The sequence below is a fragment of the Oreochromis aureus genome, linkage group 23 (assembly GCF_013358895.1).
Source record: "Oreochromis aureus strain Israel breed Guangdong linkage group 23, ZZ_aureus, whole genome shotgun sequence".
Classification (NCBI taxonomy): Eukaryota; Metazoa; Chordata; class Actinopteri; order Cichliformes; family Cichlidae; genus Oreochromis; species Oreochromis aureus.
Window position 1 is genome coordinate 33,257,505 of NC_052963.1, and position 20,114 is coordinate 33,277,618.

General features: G+C 42.0%; 1 protein-coding gene across 5 annotated transcripts in view; it reads left to right on the forward strand.

Moving 5' to 3' along the window:
* Nucleotides 1–20,114, forward strand: part of LOC116312983 (LIM domain containing preferred translocation partner in lipoma) — a 180,364-nt gene that overhangs the window by 120,295 nt on the left and 39,955 nt on the right. For all 5 annotated transcript variants that reach the window (XM_039606737.1, XM_031730526.2, XM_031730525.2 and 2 more), the window contains one exon: nt 12,691–12,787. In XM_039606737.1, the coding sequence (XP_039462671.1) occupies nt 12,691–12,787 (97 nt within the window). The remainder of the gene's footprint in view (nt 1–12,690; nt 12,788–20,114) is intronic.

The window sequence follows — 20,114 nt, forward strand, 5'->3', positions numbered from 1 at the left end:
AAATGGTTCAAAACTGGTTGATTCCTGCACAAATGGGGATGTACTGCAAAAGGATATAGGTAGTTGGGAGTCTTGCTTTTATATAACCACAGTAACATCAGCCGAGTCCCGTATGAGACATAAATGCATCGCAGACGAGACGCAGTCTTTGGAGCAGACTGACCCAGATCGATTGAAGCGTATCAGCAATTCGTCAACTTTTGTAAATCGTAGTGACTCTGAACCTTCACAAACAGTGTGTGATGTCACAATGGCTACAGCCATCTTTTATATACAGTCTTTGGTAACCACACCAATACTGTACAGCTGACAGGAAATTTCTAGTCATTCATGTAAATATGGAAACATCTCCTATATTTGCTCCAACCTTTGAGCTCATTGGTTGGTGGTGAGCTCTTTTAAGAAGTGCCTCCTTCCATGTGTAGAATACCACAGCAGCAGGTCAGTCGAGGTGGAGGCCCTTGGAAAAACCAGTAAATATAACTACAATATACACATAAACTAAGAGCTGCAACAGGCATTGACTAGGGATGCGCTTGACATTTCATCAATTTAAAGTTTTTAAAGCATTCTGTGCTTTCTGAAAAAATATCAGGAAGTTGCTGGGAGGAAATGTAAGGGTGTGTAAGATAAATCTTTAAAGTGCAAGAGAAACCAAACTGGTATCAATAAACATTTACACAGCAGGTATTTCCAGCAGTGTAAAGCCTACTCCATTTTAATAACTAAATCTAAAAATAAAGACTGTTATAGTCATTTAAATAGGAGGCTGTGCAGGACTTTGTCACATACTGCTGAAAAAAGCCACATGAGGTACTTACATCCTCGCACCCTTTAAGCTCATGTCAGTTTGGAATATTAAATCTTTGGCCTCGTATCGGTTGACTGACTTGTGCCTTGTAACTATGCAGCACACATTCTTGTCTGCCATATCATCAGAAGTCATTACACCTCTAATGCAGGTCAGACGGTGTGACAAGGATCAGCTGTATTCCCCGTAGCATTGCAGAGGTACAAGCTACTGTATGTAAATACTCCTGTGCCTCCGGTGTGTAGCGGTGGTCCACTCAGGATCTTGTTACCGAATGCTTCGCAGACTAAAGGTCAGTCCGGCGGACCTGATCCGAGGTCAGCGATTTATGGCGGATCTCCTTATGGTTCACTTTCTTGCCAACACATTCGAAAGCTTCCTCTCAGTTACTGCTTCCAGGTTTAAAACAGGTGTGTAACAACATAGAGGAACTGGGCCAATTAAGGTTAATAGAGACGCTGTGCTATGAATAAATGCATGAGACAATATTGAAAACTGATTACCTAAGTGATGTTTTACTACCACCGCTGTTCAAAATCAGAGTAGCTGCTGAAGTATGGGAGTTCTGACTTTTGTTTTAAATTGGAATGCCTCTACAGATGACTAATAAATAAAATAATGACAACGTAGTGAAGACTTTTAATTGTGCACTAAAACTACAGCTGTCCTGATGGTATACAAAACCACCTGCTGGGAAAAAAAAGGAACATACTGAGAGTTTTTAACCACAGCTACTCCTTGATAGTAATTATAAGGTGAACTTACAATCATAACAGGTCACTAAAGATTTAAAATAATACTTTTCTTTAGTATCTACTAATTGGTTAATAGTTTCGAGTAGTATTGTTCCTGTAACTCCATTTCATAGTTCCTTACATGAATTGGTCCATCAGTATGGCAAGGAGAATGGCAGGTTATGTGCAATAATTTTTGAACACCATAGGCTTTGATTGTATCTTAATTTCTAATTCCAATCACTGCGCCGTTTTACAGTCAAGTGGCTTGCAAACCTAGAGAAGTAGTGTAGAGGAAGGCTTGATTTTAAGTGTTTCTTTGCAGGATTTCTGAAGTATTCCACATATACAAACTCTGATTTACAACAGACAAAACCATTAAAAACGGATTCCTGTGGAAAATATAATGGGGTCATAAATGACCCTGTCTGATTGCTAAATAGCTGGGTTTCTTGTGATTAAATACAATTTTATAGCATTAGTAAATGAACAAAGTGTCCTGGTCATTATCGCTGTAAGTATAAGTGAGCGTATGGCCACTGTAAGCCTAGTGTTGGGTTATGAAAGACATATAAATAATTTCAAAAAGAACAGCTATAAATCTATGTAATGCAGCTTTTCATGGGTATTTTCTTTCCTGGAAGGCTCCATTCAATTGTATGTGTGAATTCCAATGAACTACAGATTCTTATTTCCAGGCAACTCCAATAAAGAGATGTGCAGCTCTGAGTCTTTACATGGAATAAAAATGATTTTTACAAAGCTTTTGTTTACAGAGCTGCAACCTGAATGTTCTAGAAAACCTTCTAATGATTATTTGATTCATGATACTCATTTTATAGATGAGCTTATTGGTGTCACTTGAATATTGTTGTAGTTGCTTTCAGGTTCTTTTTTTGTTAGTTGTTGATTGGCCGTTACCTTCAGCCAGTCGTAACCCCTCGTAGATCAGAAGTGTTTGTCACATAACTGCTCATAAATAATAGCCCCTGCCACTGTGTTCTCTTCATGCCCCCTCTCAGACGAACGGCTTGGCTGGTAAATAACTGGCCCGATCGATACCTGTCATTGCAGTTCAGTGAGCTCCGGCAATCCAAAATGTCTGAGCAGTTTATTTTCTTGTTTTCAACCTGCTGTCGTCGCTGGGCTGGATTGAAGAGGTGTAGCCATATCCTGCAGTACTGAGATTTTACCACAGCTTTAAAGCATAGTGTGTGTTGCTGTGTGGGGCTTTGGTGGCATTTACCCACTTCTCGAGTTCTAAAATAGAGTTCACACAGCCCCCCGTCAACAACAAACCACCCACTCTTCCCAAAGCAAGCGCACCCTTCGTTCTGAAGCTAAAAGGCTGTGGAAAGACTTTCTTAATTGAAAATATTACCCTGTCAGGCGAAAAGACCAGAGAGTAGGAAGTTACGAGCCCCTAAGTGGGCCTGAAGATGTTTTTACAGTGTTTTCAAAGTTCGATTTTAAGTTGTTTTTAAAGGCACCTTCAGAGCTCATGACCTGTGTCCACGCCACATTACTGTAGTGCTCTGTGCGTGATAGATTTTTAAAACTGAGGCTTTTTAAATGTCAAGAGAGGAAATGAAGGGACGAGGAGACAGAAGGCAGTAAGCAGGAGACTGCAACAGCGCAATCAGAAATATTAAGAAGCTGCAGGAGATTCAAAATTTTAAGAGAATGTTTGCACAGGAAGAAAAGAGAGAAAAACTCAGCATCGGCTCAGCAGTCAGCTGATTGAAGATTATCATTATTATTATTATGTTAAGACATCAATCATAAGAAGCCCAACTTTTCACATATTAGCCAAGTTAAAGGCTGGGCCTATTTTATACTCTGTATAAGCTTTGCATGATTCACAGTTCAAAATAATCCTTCCCTGTCTTGTTCTGGGCCTTGGTGTAGCCCTGAGTGCTGGGTTTGGCTTTTCTGTTTCACTTTGCATCTTGTTTTTCATGTTTATGCAAGTTTCCTCTGTGAGCTCCATTATCTCCCACCACTGGAAAAAACAAAACAAAAAAAACCACCCTAGCATAGTGCTGCCTTTTTTGGTCCACGACATTCTAACAAAAGACTTTCTCGATCTGAAGTGTGAAATGCTTTTTTAGCTCACTTCCCCTTCCATTCAAGCCAACTTTCTCCTGATTGGCTGCTTCATACAAACAGAAAGTTTGAGCAGTAGGTGTTTGGAGCTTCTCTGCCACAGATGACCATATTAGGGATATCCGTGCATCTTGATAGTTTTTTCTTAAAATAGAAAAAACTATCCGAAACCGAGCCTTTCATGCAACAGGAAGGGACTCGCATCCATAAAACGGCTACCAAAGCACAGAACACTGAGACTTCACTCTTTGTTTTTCAGTTCTCTAGTAAATATGCCATTAGTCTGCTATATTCTTGCAATGCAAACAGTAAAATCTTGTTGTGTCTTTGAACAACAACAGTTAGAAACCCGATGACTGGTTGCAGACCCTCTCTACTACTTTTCAGAGGTTAAGCATTCTGCTGTTATGCGTTCATCTTACTAGATGATATTTTTTATTTCTTAATTTGATGACCCATTTGGTCAGCCACTGCTCATGGCTGAGAAACTTTCTGTTTATTTTTCAAATATCAAGTCACTGTTGGGCACGTGCAAAATTGTGGTGTGCAAATCGCAAAAAAAAAAAGACCAAGTCATGTGACGGTGCAACCACAAGACAAAGCTGGTGGCTGCAATAATGCTAGTGAAGCTAAGTCTGATCTCTGTGAATTCCACGTCCATCTATTTTAATATTGTGTTAAATTCCAGACAGTGCTGTACAATAATGTCCATGTAGATTGTGCTTGATTGATGGTTCTAGCTTTTCATCACCACAGCCCTTGTGTGCAGTGAAAGAGTAGCAGAGGTGAGGTAGGCTTTCTAAACACCGTTTATTACTTTGTTATACCAGAGCTGACACTGGCACAGCGGATGGCTTTCTTGCATTGACTCCAGTGACAGACTGTCCCTGTATGTAAACAATAAAAAATATTTGGCGTGAAGAGTGTTCAGCCCTCTGTGTCCAAGATTAGTTAGTAAAGAATGGGTTTAATTAGCTCACTTCATTCAATGGGGAAGAACTGATGAACTGTCTGACACTGCTTGGCTGTGTTAATGTATTGATCACACAGTAAGGAAAAGGCTCTTTTTGGTTCAGTCACAAAGGATGTGGCCAAAACCACCTGCATGAACAGTGGCCCCTGCTGGATCCTCCTGGACATGATCTCCTCAACACCTTTCTGCACACCAAGTTTTCTCAGTTTTTGATGTCCTCTCTTCCCTCCTCACATCCTTCTCCGACCACAATAGAAGGCTTTTATCCACCCTTGAATGAAACGTGTACACTTTCGAATCATTTTTTTTTTTTTCCCACATCGGGGAAGCGTCCCCGAGCGGATCGGCCTTTGTGTGATCTTGGCTGCAGCGTTTCAGCGGTAGCGTTTGGTCAGGAGATATCTCTCAGGGTGTCATTCAGATAAACCATGCAGTTGTTTAGGTGGAAATGGGAAGGATATATCATGGTTTTGCCTGAGAGGTAAAATTACACAGGAGATCGGCACCACTGTGTATTACAAAAGGGAAGTGCAGGTTCCCGATACATCGATTTGAAAGGATAACCTGTATGAATCTTCATTATGTCCACCACATGTGTTTAAATATGGATCCAGGCTACCACATGAGGAAACTGCAGGAGAAAACTTGGAGCTCGCACCCAAAACCAGGGAAACCTGCATCCTCTTTAATATGGTGTTTGCTCCGGTCGCAGGATGGTAATTGTATACAAAGAGATGCCAAATAAGTTTTATCTCCGTCCCAACAATTTGTGCAGTCATTTGTTGTTGTTGTTGTTGGGGTTTTTTTTCTTTTTTTTAGATTGCTTGTGGCACCCCTCTCTGCACGCTCAGATTTTCAAATATCTGTTTGCAGGGGGATGTGTCAGTTCCAAACAGATGACCTAGTTTTTACACACGCACATCTTACAAACATTGAAAGGCCCCTCTACATACATTACATGTCTGCAAACACTCTGAAATTCATCCCTTTATGTGAATTCACTTCTCAGCAAAGGTTTGAATGGCTGTGGAAAAAGTCAATTATGGAATTGGTTAATTTTTAATTATCGTCGGCTGCTCTGTACACAGCTGCTCTACAGTTGACTGTTATTTTTTTCCTCTCTGTTTAATTGGAGCTGAAACAGCATGACCTATTTTGTTTGGAGAGAATGTATACTTTATCTGCGCCTCCTCAGAAGGTGGCCTTGAGCTTAATTTGCAGCGCCGCGATGTCTCCTCTCTAAGTGTAATGCGTTACAGATTACTCGTAACCTGTTTAACATCGCAGGCTGCAAATTCATCATTTGGATTACATAAAGCTACGAACATGCGATCGGTTGGAGAAATGACAAAGCAAACTTTCACCACAGGTGATGTTTTTATTACCTTCATTTGGAGTCGGAGAGAGAGAGAGTGGCATCTCATCCGCCTCTAAGTGCACCCTGGTCAGTTTTATAAATGAAAGGAGCTTTCAGAGGTTTTATATTGTGTCACCCTGATACAATTAATACCATCCACTATAAAGTGAGAGCTGTTAATACACAGCATTTAACCTGCACGTTTGACTCTAAACACATGACGTGCAGAAGTCCCCTCACACACATACACACACACGCGTGCACACTCTGAAAGGATAGCATGACTGATCCAGCAATCCTTTCATTGTTCTGGTGAAACAGAGTCGCCTAAGCTGCTGTAATCACTCGTTTAGTGTTGCGGCAACAAATGCATATTTTTAGACATTTCCAATCCAATAAGAAAATTCAATCCACTCGTGAACCTTCACTAATGCAGTGGTCCATTTGCTGTTGTTGTGGTTATTATTACTATTATTTTAATAAGCCAATTCCCTTCCAAAGGCTCAATGTCCATTTCAAATAATACAGCTGTGACTGCGAGAGACAAAAAGCCAGGGTGTCACATTTTTGTGAGCTGACTAAAGCTGCTCTGACTTAAAGCTGCAGCTCCATTGACACTAAAGAGTATTTCTGCATTGTGAAGTCCATCATCATTTAATCTGTGGATAAATGTGTCTGTGAGTGATTATGTCTTTCTTCAGTTTGTGCTGATCATGCAGGAAGTGTTCGGCTATTGTTAAAGGCAAGACAATTGTGCTTGGTTTAAGGTGCAATGCTGCATTTACAGGAAGTAGATGAGAAGGAACGCGCAGCTGATGGAGACACGGATTAGTGTTGCTTTCCATCGGGCTCTTTTTACACTGCTTGTACTTTTCCCCCCTTCTGGTTATCGCTTTCAGCTCAGTGGCTTGTGCTGTTTATGCAGCGGCTCTCGGTCTCATTGTGTTCGCATGCTCCTTTTGGACTATGCAAAACAAGAAGAAAAAAAAAGGAGTGACCTAAATATGAAGATACAACTCACGATTCCTCAAAAGTTGAACTGACATTTGAATTATTCTCACTTTTTGGGTAAAGAAATCTAAACTGTAATGGTACTGTAGCTGCTGTGCGTGTGTTGTTTTTAGAGAGAGGAAAGTACAGTTTTGTGTATTTGTAGATCCTGATGAGCCGTGTTTGCTTGGCCTTCTGTAGACTTGCAGGTGGGTTACTGATGGGAACATTTTACAGCCTTGTATACTCAACCACATGTTTCCCTTTTGGCTTGTTATGGTTATATTCTCAGTCATCTCTCGTTTCATGAGATTCAGTATTTAGAAGAAGCCATGTTGCTATTAAGTCTCCACTATAAATAGTCAGTGTTTGTTTATTGGGGCATCTGTGGCTCAGGAATTAGGATGGGTTCACCAGTTGGAAGCTCATCATCCAATTGGAACATCCCCGATTCCTCCACTCCAAGATACTCAACCCCAAATACCTCCCAACCCACCCATCAGTGAATGAGTCTGTGCGAGCTGTTTAAAAAGTGCCATATAAAAGTACTGGGGCGTTGTGGATCTAAGCCCTTTTTTAACTCCAGTCCCTTTAAACCACCTTGCTTCTGGTTGGCTGCCTCTCTCAAACAAATGGTTTAAACAGCGGGTAGAGCTGCTTACCTGTGGTGGCCATATTAGGAATAGCCACTCTCTCATTAAAAGAACCGTATGAAACTGAGTGTTTAGGTGTTTGCAGATGATACTGTGATCTGACACTGTGAGCACTGTGAGTAGCAGGGAGCGACTAGAAGAGAGACTGGAGAGGTGGAGGTATGCTCTTGAGAGAAGAGGATGAAAGTCAGTGGAAGCAAGACAGAATGCACGTGTGTAAATGAGAGGGTGAACACTCAAAAAGTAGAGAAAGTGAAGGTAGATGAGTTTAAACACCTGTAGTCAGCCATCCAAAGCAAAGGATGGTGCATAAAAGATGTGAAGAAGAGAGAGCAGACAGGGTGGAGTGGGTGGAGATTAGTGTCGGGTGATTTGTGACAGAAGGATGGCACCAAAAGGGGTGGTTTACAAAATGGTAGTGAGATGTTAAGATTGGACGTAAGCTGAAGATGTCATAGGCGTGACTAGAATGGACAAAATTAGAAATGAGTCCATCAGAAGGACAGCTCAGGTTGGGCCGTTTGGAGACAAAGTTAGAGAGGTGAGGCCGAGATGGTTTGGACATGTGCAGAGGAGGGATAGCGGACTTATGGACAAAGGATGATGTAGATGGAGCTGCCAGGCAGGAGGAAAAGAGGAAGCCCTCAGAGGAGTTTCGTGGAAGTAGTGACAGAAGAGGAGGAGGCATCCTCCATCCAGATGATCCATTGTGGTGACGTCTAAAGAGAGCAGCCCAAAGAAGAAGAAACTGAGCCTGGGCTCACAGGGATTACTTGCACATATAGAGTTTATCCACTTTAAGACAATTAAATTCTCAAATGTAATTTAGTGTATTAATTTAGCGTCTTCTCTTGTTACAACAAATTTAAAAACGTTGGATCTTTACTGTGACAGCTGATGTGCTCTGCGTGGTTTCCTCCTACAGATCTGTAGTGATGCTGTGCGTATAGTTCCAGCTTCCTGTTTGGACTCCTTTGTTGCACCTCCTCTAACAAAGGTGCAGATGTGATGCCCTGAGAACAGTTGTCTCTCCTGTTCACTCTCTGTCACTGCAGTGGAAGCAGGAAAGACAGAGCCTGAGGTTTAGTTCTTAGCGGGACACAGCGCTGTCAGGGCATCAGGTGAGAGCATGTACCGAGCCCCCCCGACTCCTCACCCCACCCAGCACACTCCACTCGTCACCTAATCGGGTCTGACACAATGCCAATTCCACAGTGGGTGGTGCACACGGTTTTATTCATAGATGTGGCAGTCGGGCAGCGATCAGCTCCCAGACTCTGTCGCGCCATATCAGCTAGCACGCAACGGCGGTCACTTATAGATGCTATTGTTGTCTGTGATTTTATGTGTTCTGGCATTTAACAAAATCATTTTTCAAGTGGAAAGCATTTGACGATCCATCAGGATATCTTTCAGGGGTGTTACGAGTGAAACCTGCGAGCCTGTCCGTGCAAAACAGTGTACGAAGGGTGCAGATGTTAGGCCAACTAAATTTAAGCACCAACTTCAATGAAACTGCAGCAGAGTGTCCCGAGGGCGTAGGCAAACAATTTACTGAATTGAGCCAGACATAACTGAAAAATTCACGTCTGCGGCACGTATAGCTGCTGTATGGTTTCTATTGTTGCCTCTGAAAAGCTGAACAGGAACTGCGACTCAATCATAAAGCATGCAGGGAAGCAATTTCTTTCTCTTATTCAAGTGAAAAATTATTCTGTGCTGTCACAAAAGACTCCCTAACAAGGTGCTTTAAACTCTCTGGCAGTGCATTGCTGCGGGGTGTCAAAGAGTGGATAAGATATAAATGAAGCTTAAACTCAAAAGTCTGTTTCTGGTAATAGCAGCATTTCGTTCCCTCTCCAGTGTGCTTTTGATGTGGAGCTAAGATTAACACTGTTAAATCGTCTACTTCACTGTCTCAAGCTAACAACACCGGCATAATGAGCAGAAGGTTGACAACAGGGGCACTTCTTTCAGGTATATGATTGATTTTGTTTTCTATTGTGCGAGTTGTTGTGTGCCACCTTTGACCATTTTGTATTATTAAAAAAGGGATTTAAGGTGAAAACGAGGAATACCCGGCCGCTGAGGAACGTTTCCTTTCGTCTCCTCCTAATCATGTGATCTGGCCGATGATGGCTGAGCAGCTGAGGAAGCGCAAGGTCCCGAGGAATCCGAGAGCTCAGACCCAGCTGCTCTCTAGAGAGAAGAAAGATTTGCACGTCCAACGTGTCGATCCCTCAGAGTTAATGAGGCCTGCTGTTTGGGCTTCCATTATGAGCTAGCTGCATCCTGAGCCAGGCCGAGCAAAGTCATGCATCATAAAGTTTTGACGCTCGCTGATACATCGTGGACAGTACGCAGAGCTCAGCGTTTCTCACCATCTCTGTAAATAAACGTACCACGCAGCTGACTCTTTTCAGACACACTGCACATTTCTAACACAACCTTAAATGTACTGTTGAAATTACACAGTTGTATACGTGTTCCCGTAACTTTGACACGCACGGTGAGTCATGTTCATGAAAATGGATCCTGAAATGCATGAGGCTGTGTTTATACGCTGGGAGAAGCGTCTGTGCTGTGTTCCAAAGTGGGTGCATGTCAAATAATTAGCAGCGTGGAAGCAAAGTTTAATATTTGTGTATTTATTTACTTACAGTTTATTAAAGTTTGTAATCTGGTCTCTGAAAGCCCTCCCGTACTGCAGCAATAGTCAAACGGTGGCCTGTGGGCCAGAAATCCTATTTGTGACCTCAGACACGAGCTGAAATTTCACTTTGTTGTTTACAAAGCAGTCACCGTGATCTCATCCCCGAGCGTTTGTGAGATTTCACCAACAAGCTCTCTGTTCTCGTTTATTTATCGTCTGTGGTTTACGTGTGCTGGCTGCAGAGAACCCACGGTCCAGTGACAGAGATCAGGGAAGTCCTCATTAGGCTGCAGGTTTCTCACCCAGGAGGCTGGTGCACACCGTCTCCCGTTTTTCTGACTCATTTGTTTCATTTTTGGAGATTTGTTTCATTTTAGGGTTAGGAAAAGTTTCCCCATTCACAACAGTAATCCTGCATGTTTAAGTGGCACACTGGGAGTGACAGTGTAGTCTCAATATTGTGTCACACGCTGCTGCCAAAGGACACCTTGTGCGTGACTGAAGCATGCCAGCAGCTTTGACAGTGCCATTATTCTCTCGCCGTGGGAACGTAAATGGCCTGTCAGAACTGTAATCATGAATCACGGTAACGTGCTTTTAGTTACTTTAGCTTGGTTACTGTGCAAATTGTGGCTCACTGTGGAGTCCACCGGAGCTCTTCTTCCGATTCAGAGCAAATGAAACTTTTGGAAGTCATGGTAGCTTCCTTTGTCTTCAGCCGCAGTCCAAGCAGCGGGATGCTTACTTGCTAATGCTAACTTCTATCAGTACTGCTAATTTACGCACGAGGCGCTCTTAATTGATTTGTAATTTTTTTTTTTTTAAATGATCGTTTTCATGAATGCCTACTCATCAGTGAGCTCAAGCAGTCTTCATTTGCAGAGCTGCTGTTAAGAAAATGCTGCTGTGGTGTGCGTTACACTCAATTTTTGGCCCAACAGTCTGAGTTTAGGCATGAGACAGGCCTTCCATCATGAAGTCAAACTGGAGATTACAAGAGATTACAGCATGCTGTTATTCAAAGAACTTAAGTTATTACACGCCTCAGGTCACCAGCGACATTTTGGGGAAAAAAAAACATCTATACAAAGCTTTCTTAATCCTTCTTGACACTTTGACAAAAACAGTGTTAAAAACAAATATTTTGAGGAATACCAGCGACTTGAGTTCCGAATTGGGGGGGATGAATGAATTAGAGGGTGCAATATAGTCATGTGCACACCTGAGGGTAAAATGCACACAGACGATAACAGTCGATAACACCAGAAGTGCTGGGTGACTGGATCTGTAATTACGCTTTCATTCTGCATACAAAAATATGTTTTCTCTAAATCTTCTATCGACCAATCTGATTCCTTTATGTGACCGAGTAAACCGTGAATAAATTAGTACGGAACTGAATGCTTAGTTCACACTCATCCAGCTCCCGGATGCCACAATTAGGAGCACCTCAAAGGTCAGCTCAGATCTTTGCCCATGTTGCAGTATTGAAAATCAAATCTTCTGTAAAGATTCAGCCGGCCCCAGATCTAGGGAAGGTCATCCGAGTGTCGCTGATTTTCTGAAAAAGCTCGGCCACGCAGCACGAAGAGTGTCGAGTTCAAGCCTCTGGGGCGTCTAAAAGGACACACGCACCTGTGACGGGATTGCACCGTGAGCCGAAGCTGGAGGGGAGGAGGGGGATTCTCGAATTCTGAGGATGATTGGCAGAAAATGTCAGGCACAACACGTCAGCCCCATACAGACACACAGCAGGCAGATGTCAGATGCTGCATGATAAGAAGGAGGGCAGACTCGCAAGGAAGAAGAAGAAGTGGCATCTTCAGAGAGTTATGTCATCCTCTCAGACTCTTTCACAGATTAGGCCCCGGCACAGCTCACACCTGAAATCTTTTTGTGCTCAGAGTATGATTAAATAAGTATCTCCCGACCTATCGCCCAAACGTAGGAGACTTAAAAAGCAGCTATCTTCTAATGTTTTCCCCTTCTGTTTCTTCCGCTATCGTTATTTTCCAAACACAGGGATTAGTCAGGGTCACAGTTTTTTCCACATACTTGTGTTGCACAGAAGGAAATGCTCAACCTTCTGGGCTGCACACCACCGGGGCCTGAGCCAGGGTCAGATATCTCAGAGGGGAAAGGCAGACCCAGGACTGTCGGCTGCATGTTAATTATGGTGAAAGTGTTTTGGTTGACCTTGAGGCCATGCTTCATCCTTTTTTAGTCAGGTTTTTGTGAAGCTTTAACTTGAAGCTAGACTTGCGTTACTTATATACATCTGCTGTACCCTTTCTTTCATTTTAAAGCTGAACAGATCACAGATAAGCTTCTTCAGAGTGATGTAAATGTTCATTACCTCTTTGAGGTTTCTCTCCAAGTCACAGCCACTGTATGTTCCTTTCTCTGTTTTCAGGGCAGCGCTCCCATGGCCCACCCTGAAGATGAGCTGGAACGCCTGACCAAGAAGATGCTGTACGACATGGACAACCCTCCGTCTGAGGAATATTTTGGTAAGAGCCTAAATCTCATTTCACCAACACCTGATTAGCAACATGCTTTTGCTAAGGAAATATAGATGTAGCGTATGCTAACGTATAAGGGCCTTGAACCTGCATTCTTTTTAACGATCAGCAGGGGGCGACTTCTTTGGTTGTAGAAAGAAGTGTGACTATTTTGAAGTCTATGAGAAAATAACAGTTTGGTTTCTTTGATCTCCAACCTCAGTAAGCACTTTACTAATGAGTTTATGGTCTCAAGTCTTATTGAATGCAACATGATGGTCATTTCGGAATTTTTTTTATCCTTAATACTGTCAGAAAGGAGGATGATCAATCCCTTCTTCATGCTGCAACGGACAAAAAGCTTAGCTCGAGATATCAAACAGCTCTTCATTCAGCAATAAGTGGAGTCAGAGCAGGTTTTATATGCAGTAAATGATATGGACAGTTAGGATGCATTTAATTCTTACTGCCAGTATTTCTTTTACAGTTGATCTGCAGTGTATGTAGTTTTTACGACAACTGGAATACCAGGTTATTCCTGAAGTTACAGTTTTTTTGGAGGTGTATTGAGTAATATACTTTGCATTTTTCTATATGAATCTGAGACTAACTAAAAAAAAATGCCGAAACAAAAGTCCGAAATGCTGAAGATACAAATATGCATTGGCAAATGTGCAAATATACACGTGTGAAATGCAAGTGATTTAAAAATAAAACAAATCAAATAAAATAAGTCAACATTTAAAAACATTTTTACAATCTAAAACTATTCCCTAAAAGTCTGTGAGTACCTCTTTAAGTTTAACACCAAATCCAACCAGCATTGAACTGTATTCATATTTTCATTTTAGAAAAGAGGTTAATGTAATAACCTGCATTTGTCAGATAATCACACTTTAAGCATACAGCAACAACCTGCATGTTGGCGTGCATGAACATGCTTCATGTTATTATAACATTTTTGCTCCTTCTGGTTTAACTAACCAACCACAGAGCTGCAGCCTAGTGGAACTAATGAATAGCACCAGCATCCTTATTTTCATATTGACAGAGCACCGGATTATCTTATTTATTAATTTGGCACCTCAGACGCTTTATTGTCTGCTACACGAAAATCTTGGGAAACATTTTGAGGTTGAATTAAAAACTTACATATTTGCCTTATATGGGCATCAGCTGACTGTCTTAACATTCATAAAGACAGTTGGATATTTTCTCTTTTATAATATCACAGTGTTTCTTAATTGATTTCTCCCTCAGCCCCTTCCTCCTGTTCCTGTTCCTATTACCAACATGGTGACAGGATCATTTGCCTTGTCCCTGTTGTGTTTTCATATATGGTAGCGACATATTTGCTCCGTATAGCGCTCGGGGTGATTTAATGTTCTCCCTCAGCCCCGCTTTGCTGCTTGAACAAATCTAAATAGTAATTTTTGCTGTAATTGGATCTGGAATCTCAGCAGTAAGTGTCGCTGACATGACAACAGTCATAGGTGCTAGTAGAAAAGTGGTTAAAATTAGCTCATTACTCACTGTTTGGGTCATGTGTGAGTATTAGTGGGAAGAGCTTTGCAGATAAACAGCATTCTTTTTGAAGGATTTCAAAAGCAGTTCTGCAAACATTAGTGCAGGCAGTGTGATCTCATTAGGAGCACTCACTCTGTCATTTTCACTGTGACATTTTGTGAAACTAAAAGTAGAACCAAACAGGCTCCTTAGTTAGTTTTAAAAAAGCAAAGAATCTGAGACCGATTGTCTGCTGTTGGGTTTGATTGCTGACTAACAAAATGTGAAATTGTGGGTTAAAAGGGAAAAACCTGAATTTAAGAGTTCCTAGATTCATCCTTGTAGTGACGTAAGTTAGTTTGGTATCTGGTTCAGTGGTTGGTAGTAACTGTGTTGGAGATTTTCTGTGTTCGAACTGCAGGAGCTGCAGACCATTGTAGTTCTTAGAAGTCAGCTTTCAGGACTGTAATTGGTCCAGACGTAAGTGTACGTTTGTCATGGTCCTGGGGTTTTCCAGCCTTTGTTCTCTTGATAGAGTTGTTGTTTTTGTGCGTCTGTTTGAGTTTCTTCTGCCTCCTGTGTTCCCCTGTCTCTGCTATTTTGTTAGACTTCATGTCTCATTGTTTGTCTCATTTCCTGTTTTGCCTTGAAGGTTATTTTCTCATCTTTATTACCCTAGTTTTATTTCCTGCTTGTTCCCTTTTTGTTTGTCCCTCTTTTATTGGTTTAATTTTTGAAAACTTCCACCTGTGTCTCATTCCCTCCTGGATCTCTTAGTGTAATTGGTTCCCAGCGCAAATATAATCTTATGCATGCATTAGGATTGTGTAGGGCACCACTTGGTCAAGTTGTGTTGCTAAGCCTTTCTTCATTGTCTCTCCATCACTCAACTTGACAATACTGATTTGTTGAACACATGAAGGCGTCATGAAAACCACCTTTAAAGTGACACTGGAAAATAATTGGCTATTGCAACAACAGCTCTACACAGAAATGATCTGACCATGAAGTCCAGGCTTTATTTACACAACAGGGGAAGTGCAACATTAAAAAATTATTCGTTAATTCGAGAGAAATATAAAAACCTTTGGTTCTCTTAGACCCCAGTTGCACAGGCCTAGAGAACAGTTGTCATCATTTGCTAGAACATAATCCCCAGAAACCACTTGTTTGTGATTGGTCGCAAAGAGATGCTCATAATAGCTTTGGTAACTAGCAGATTACCACTATAACTCGTGGCATCTTCACTAAGAGATACTGAAACTGTGAAAACTGCAGTGCAAATGAGAAATGGGCAAAGTTCACCTTCAGAGCAAAAGTTGTACCTTTTGATTTTCTTTGAACTCTGTTGCACTTTTCAGTTTCATCAGCACTCTTTGGTTGGTTGGCGAGTGTTTGCAGACAGGTCGGTGTCTTCCAATCAAACGATGAGCAACCACGGCAATCCGTTAGAGACCAAAGCATCACAGCAGTGTTTTTGGTATAGCACCCTCTTTGTGACCAGTCTCCCCCAGTGACAGCCAGTAAACCAGTAAGCGGTTGGGGAGTATACATTTTTCCCTAGTAACCATAGTTTTTCAGCGAGTCTCCAATTAATTTGCCAATAGGGGCACAGTGATGAAATAAGTGGAGAAAATGTTGGAACACAATTACAAGAAAGGCGACCAAAATATAAACCACTGACTATTTATCGCATTATTTCAGAGTAAATATTCGTGTTGCAAATACAAAGAGGAAAAAGGAATATAGAAAGATATGTAATTCCTGCAGGACCTCCTCGGCAGGTCATTACCTACAGGTAATGGCTCAAGCATTGAACGCAGTGCAAAGCTACCCTGTATTCTTGTTCCTCTTATCCATTAATTTTCATGGTGTAGAAACAGCACTGACTGTTCTTGTCTGGGAAGAAGTCCTCAAGGTAGAGTCTCAGAACTATATCAGTTTGATCAAAGGCGAAAGCACAACTCTGGCTCAAGGTGTAATGAGAACGAGGCACACAGTGAAGGTGTTGGACAGATGAAGGAGATGGATTTTAATATATCTCTATATCTTGGTTGAGTGTCCATCTTTTCACAGCATTTCCCCTTTCTCCCCCTGTGTAGCACTTGATATTTAATTTTGCTAAAATTGTGAAAAAAAAAAAATATATAACTGCCAGGATTAAACAAAATACCAGTTTTAATACTATTTTGCAAAATAGGATTCAGAAGGCAAGGATTCTGTGCATTTATATTTCATTTCTATTTTTCCACCCTCTGCACCCACAGCTGCCAGCGAGTGCCATCCCTCTGCTGCTCTCTTTTCTCTAGCCTTTAATCCCCTTTGCCCTGGAATTAGTTCCCATGCCCATTAGATACCTCATTCAATACATTCAGTGGGACTCTGCAGCAGGCTTTATATCAGCACATAATCACACAGCACACCATGATACCATGTGTAGGTGTATTATAGCTACAGGGACGTGTATTTAACTGGTATTAAGGGATATTCGGCTTCACGTTGGTGCGCACTCATGTAAAGACCTTAATTGGTTCGCATTAGACATAGGTCAAACGGATCTGCTGGCTTAAACAAAGTATAGTCGCTTTACTGAGGAATGGCCTAATTTTTGGGTGTATGTGTTGCAGCCTGGGCATGAACCCTGTGTACTGCTATACCATGCATGCAGTCACCCCTGTTTGCCAGCTCTGAGGCTGACTGGCTGAAGGCTGGTAAAGCGAGGACATGGGGAGTTGAGAAATGGGTCATATGTGAGCTGAGGTAGCCAGAGCAAGTTAGGGATAGCATGTGCATCCCCAGCTGACAGCGTATGGCTGTTACGGGAGCGGAAGAGGGGGAGGGAGGGTCATCTTGTGGTTAAACATGGCGACAGCGATGAGAGATGGGAAGAGGGTTAGGGCAGGAGCCGGAGACTGAGGCGACTGCTGGGACTCATTAGGATGGAGTTCAAGCGCAGGCAGATGCTGCTCTGGAAATCCACAGAGCCGTCTTCCTCCCCCGCTGAATAATGTACATACACTCAGCACAGTGATGTGAGAATCATCGCCGGTCCGGCATGTTTCCTTCTGTATATCCAGAGCTGTGGGAGAATCGGTCCCAGAGCGCAAGACTTTTGTAATTACAAAGGATCTAATGACACATAGGCCTCTTCTTTTTTGTCGGGGATATTGGGGGAAAGAGGGCTAACAGTTGTTGAAACCCTAAGGCTAGTAATTAACAAGATTAATCAACGTGGGGCTGCGATCTCGAGCGCGCTACTGGACTGGATCATTGTCTTCCTATAGCAAAGTTTTATTGGTGTCACTAATGTCTTTGATGAGCTTCTAATCTGAAACAGCCGTAGTGAGTTTTCATTGGTCCAGAGGGGGTTAATTGAATTGAATTAACGTTACACTCTGGCTCTGTGATGTCACCAGGAAACTTTTCATTAGACTCAGTGGAGCACCATTTGTAGTTGCACACCATCATTACGCTCTCCTGCTGCAGTCCAGCAATTACGCCGGACAAGTCTTTGAAGACTTTCTGCGGCGACATTTAAAAAAGCAGCCGTTCCCAAATGCAAACGCTCCTCAAGCTGTTAAAAAAACCTGAAAATGATGCACTATAAAAGAACGGCTTTTCTTGCGAGAAACCCAGTTTGCAAGCCAGAAATTCCCCCTATGATTGAAGCTTCTTTGAAAAGCAACTGATTAGTCCTGATTTAGAGTTCCAGATTAGATTTGAGTAATCTGAAAGAGCCTTTTCTCCAAATGTCATCATCCGTCATATTTAATCCACTTAGGTTGTGCGTAGGTGTACTGTGTTTGTGGAAATCTAATAAGACACAGCTACTCAGCTTGCAGTACAGATGCCTTGGCATTTGTGCATCAGAGGAACTTACAATATTTTGTCATCACTACATTTCTGTCAACCAAAACCAGGACATAAAGCTAAATAATTGAAAGGATGAGATGCTCTGCATTATTTACAATTAGTGATGATGATACTTATGCAGTGTAGTTCCTTCTGCCGCAGAGAATCTGTTTTTATTTCTGCTTTAACACCCGAATGACAAGTGGAGAATTCCTCCCTGTGATCGCAGACTTTCAGCATTTCCACTGTATAGAATTAGGAAAAAGGTGAAATTTTAATATCCAATCAATATTTATACAGAGCGATTTTTGAGCAGTGGCATAAATGTTATTAACAGACAGTCATTGGAAATTAGCAGAGAGATTCATATGGGCATACTGTACTCCACACAGGACTCTGAGCTGTCAGGAAAGCCTTTCCTCCTGGTTTGAGCTAGCCTTTGTTTTATGATAAGAGCCAGAGAAGAAAAGGCAGGCTTTGCCATTTTTTTTCCGCATAATGTCAGCTGGAAGAGCCCCCATAATTTATAAGACACCTCACATGAAAAGTTCATGTGGAATCTTGGAAGAGATACAAATGGCAGTGTAGCTCCAGTAACAGTACCGTCCAGAGGAGTCAGAGGAACAGATCGGCTAAGGTAATTGGGTCAGAAAAAGTTTGGGTTCATGCTGCGTGCTCTTGTGGAGCTGCTTCTAATTCTTCAGAACACAACTGAGCATCACAACTTAATGGATTAATAGGCTTCCAGTTTAGACAGCTTTGTGCATTGTCTAAGATACTCTGGTGGAATTCATTTGCATTTTACTGAGGTCGCCCTCAGCAACCTCTTAGGAGTTTGCTTTTAGATGTGCCTCTACATGTCATAACAAATGGGATGTGTGTCAGAGTGAAAACCTTTCTGCTGCCTCAAACAGACGCTACCCCACCGCACTCCACCTCCACAGTCTGAAAATGCCTTTGGCCAACCATCTTCCCGAAAACAGATAACTGTTTCCACTTAGTGTCTGAAGGTGAGTCGTTTAATATCGCTTTATTTTTAATATTCATTTAGGGTGAATACAGAGGAGGGGAAAGCTCCAGTAAACAAGCAGGTACAAAGTGATAATGCATTAAAATGTCAGCGCTTTAAATAAAATCTGAAAAATATAAGTTGTTTGCAGTTTTAATTGGAACGCTTTTCTTCTCCTTTTCAAATTTTCTTTAATTAACTCCCCGCGTAGTAGTTTTCACAGTTCGTGCCAGAATGGCTAAGAGCTCCCGTCTCCGATTCAGGAATTGTGCTTTTAATCCAACATTACAGGTTTTAATTTAACTCCATTTATGTCAACCCCACTGATACTGCTGAAACTACCTGCCTCACATTAAAAACATGAAACGCATTAAGAACTAACGCTGTGCTGTGAAGCGGCCACACAAAGTGCACCATCGGTGAAATGTGGTTCAACGGATCAGGACTACTGGTTGTGCACATGCAGCAACCTCTGAGGCTGAAAGATGAAGCAAATATGGAAGTGCCAGAAACTGCTGCTGCACAGTGCTGCTGATTTTCCTTTGGCTCTGTCTGTAGTGCACCAAAAGTTCTCTTGTGCAGGAAAGCCCCGTCTGAGCGCAGACATAACTGACGGTAAATGCTTACTTAATTTCCCCCTTCGTAGAGACTGTACAGGGAAGGGTTTTTTCTTTATGTAACTCACCTCTTTAAACTGTATCAAGGCTTGAAATTTGCATTATTATTGAGATATGGGGAGGTTGAGTGACGGGTAGGGAGGGCTGTGCATTATGACGAAATATTGGATGACAGCTGAACGAATCTCCTACACACTGTTTCGCTTTACATTTATTCACTTACAAAGTCTTGATCCTGTTGACCTTCATCAAGTCCAAAGGCAATATCTGTCCATTTACACACACACACACACACACACACACACACACACACACACACACACACACACACACACACACACACATCCACCAG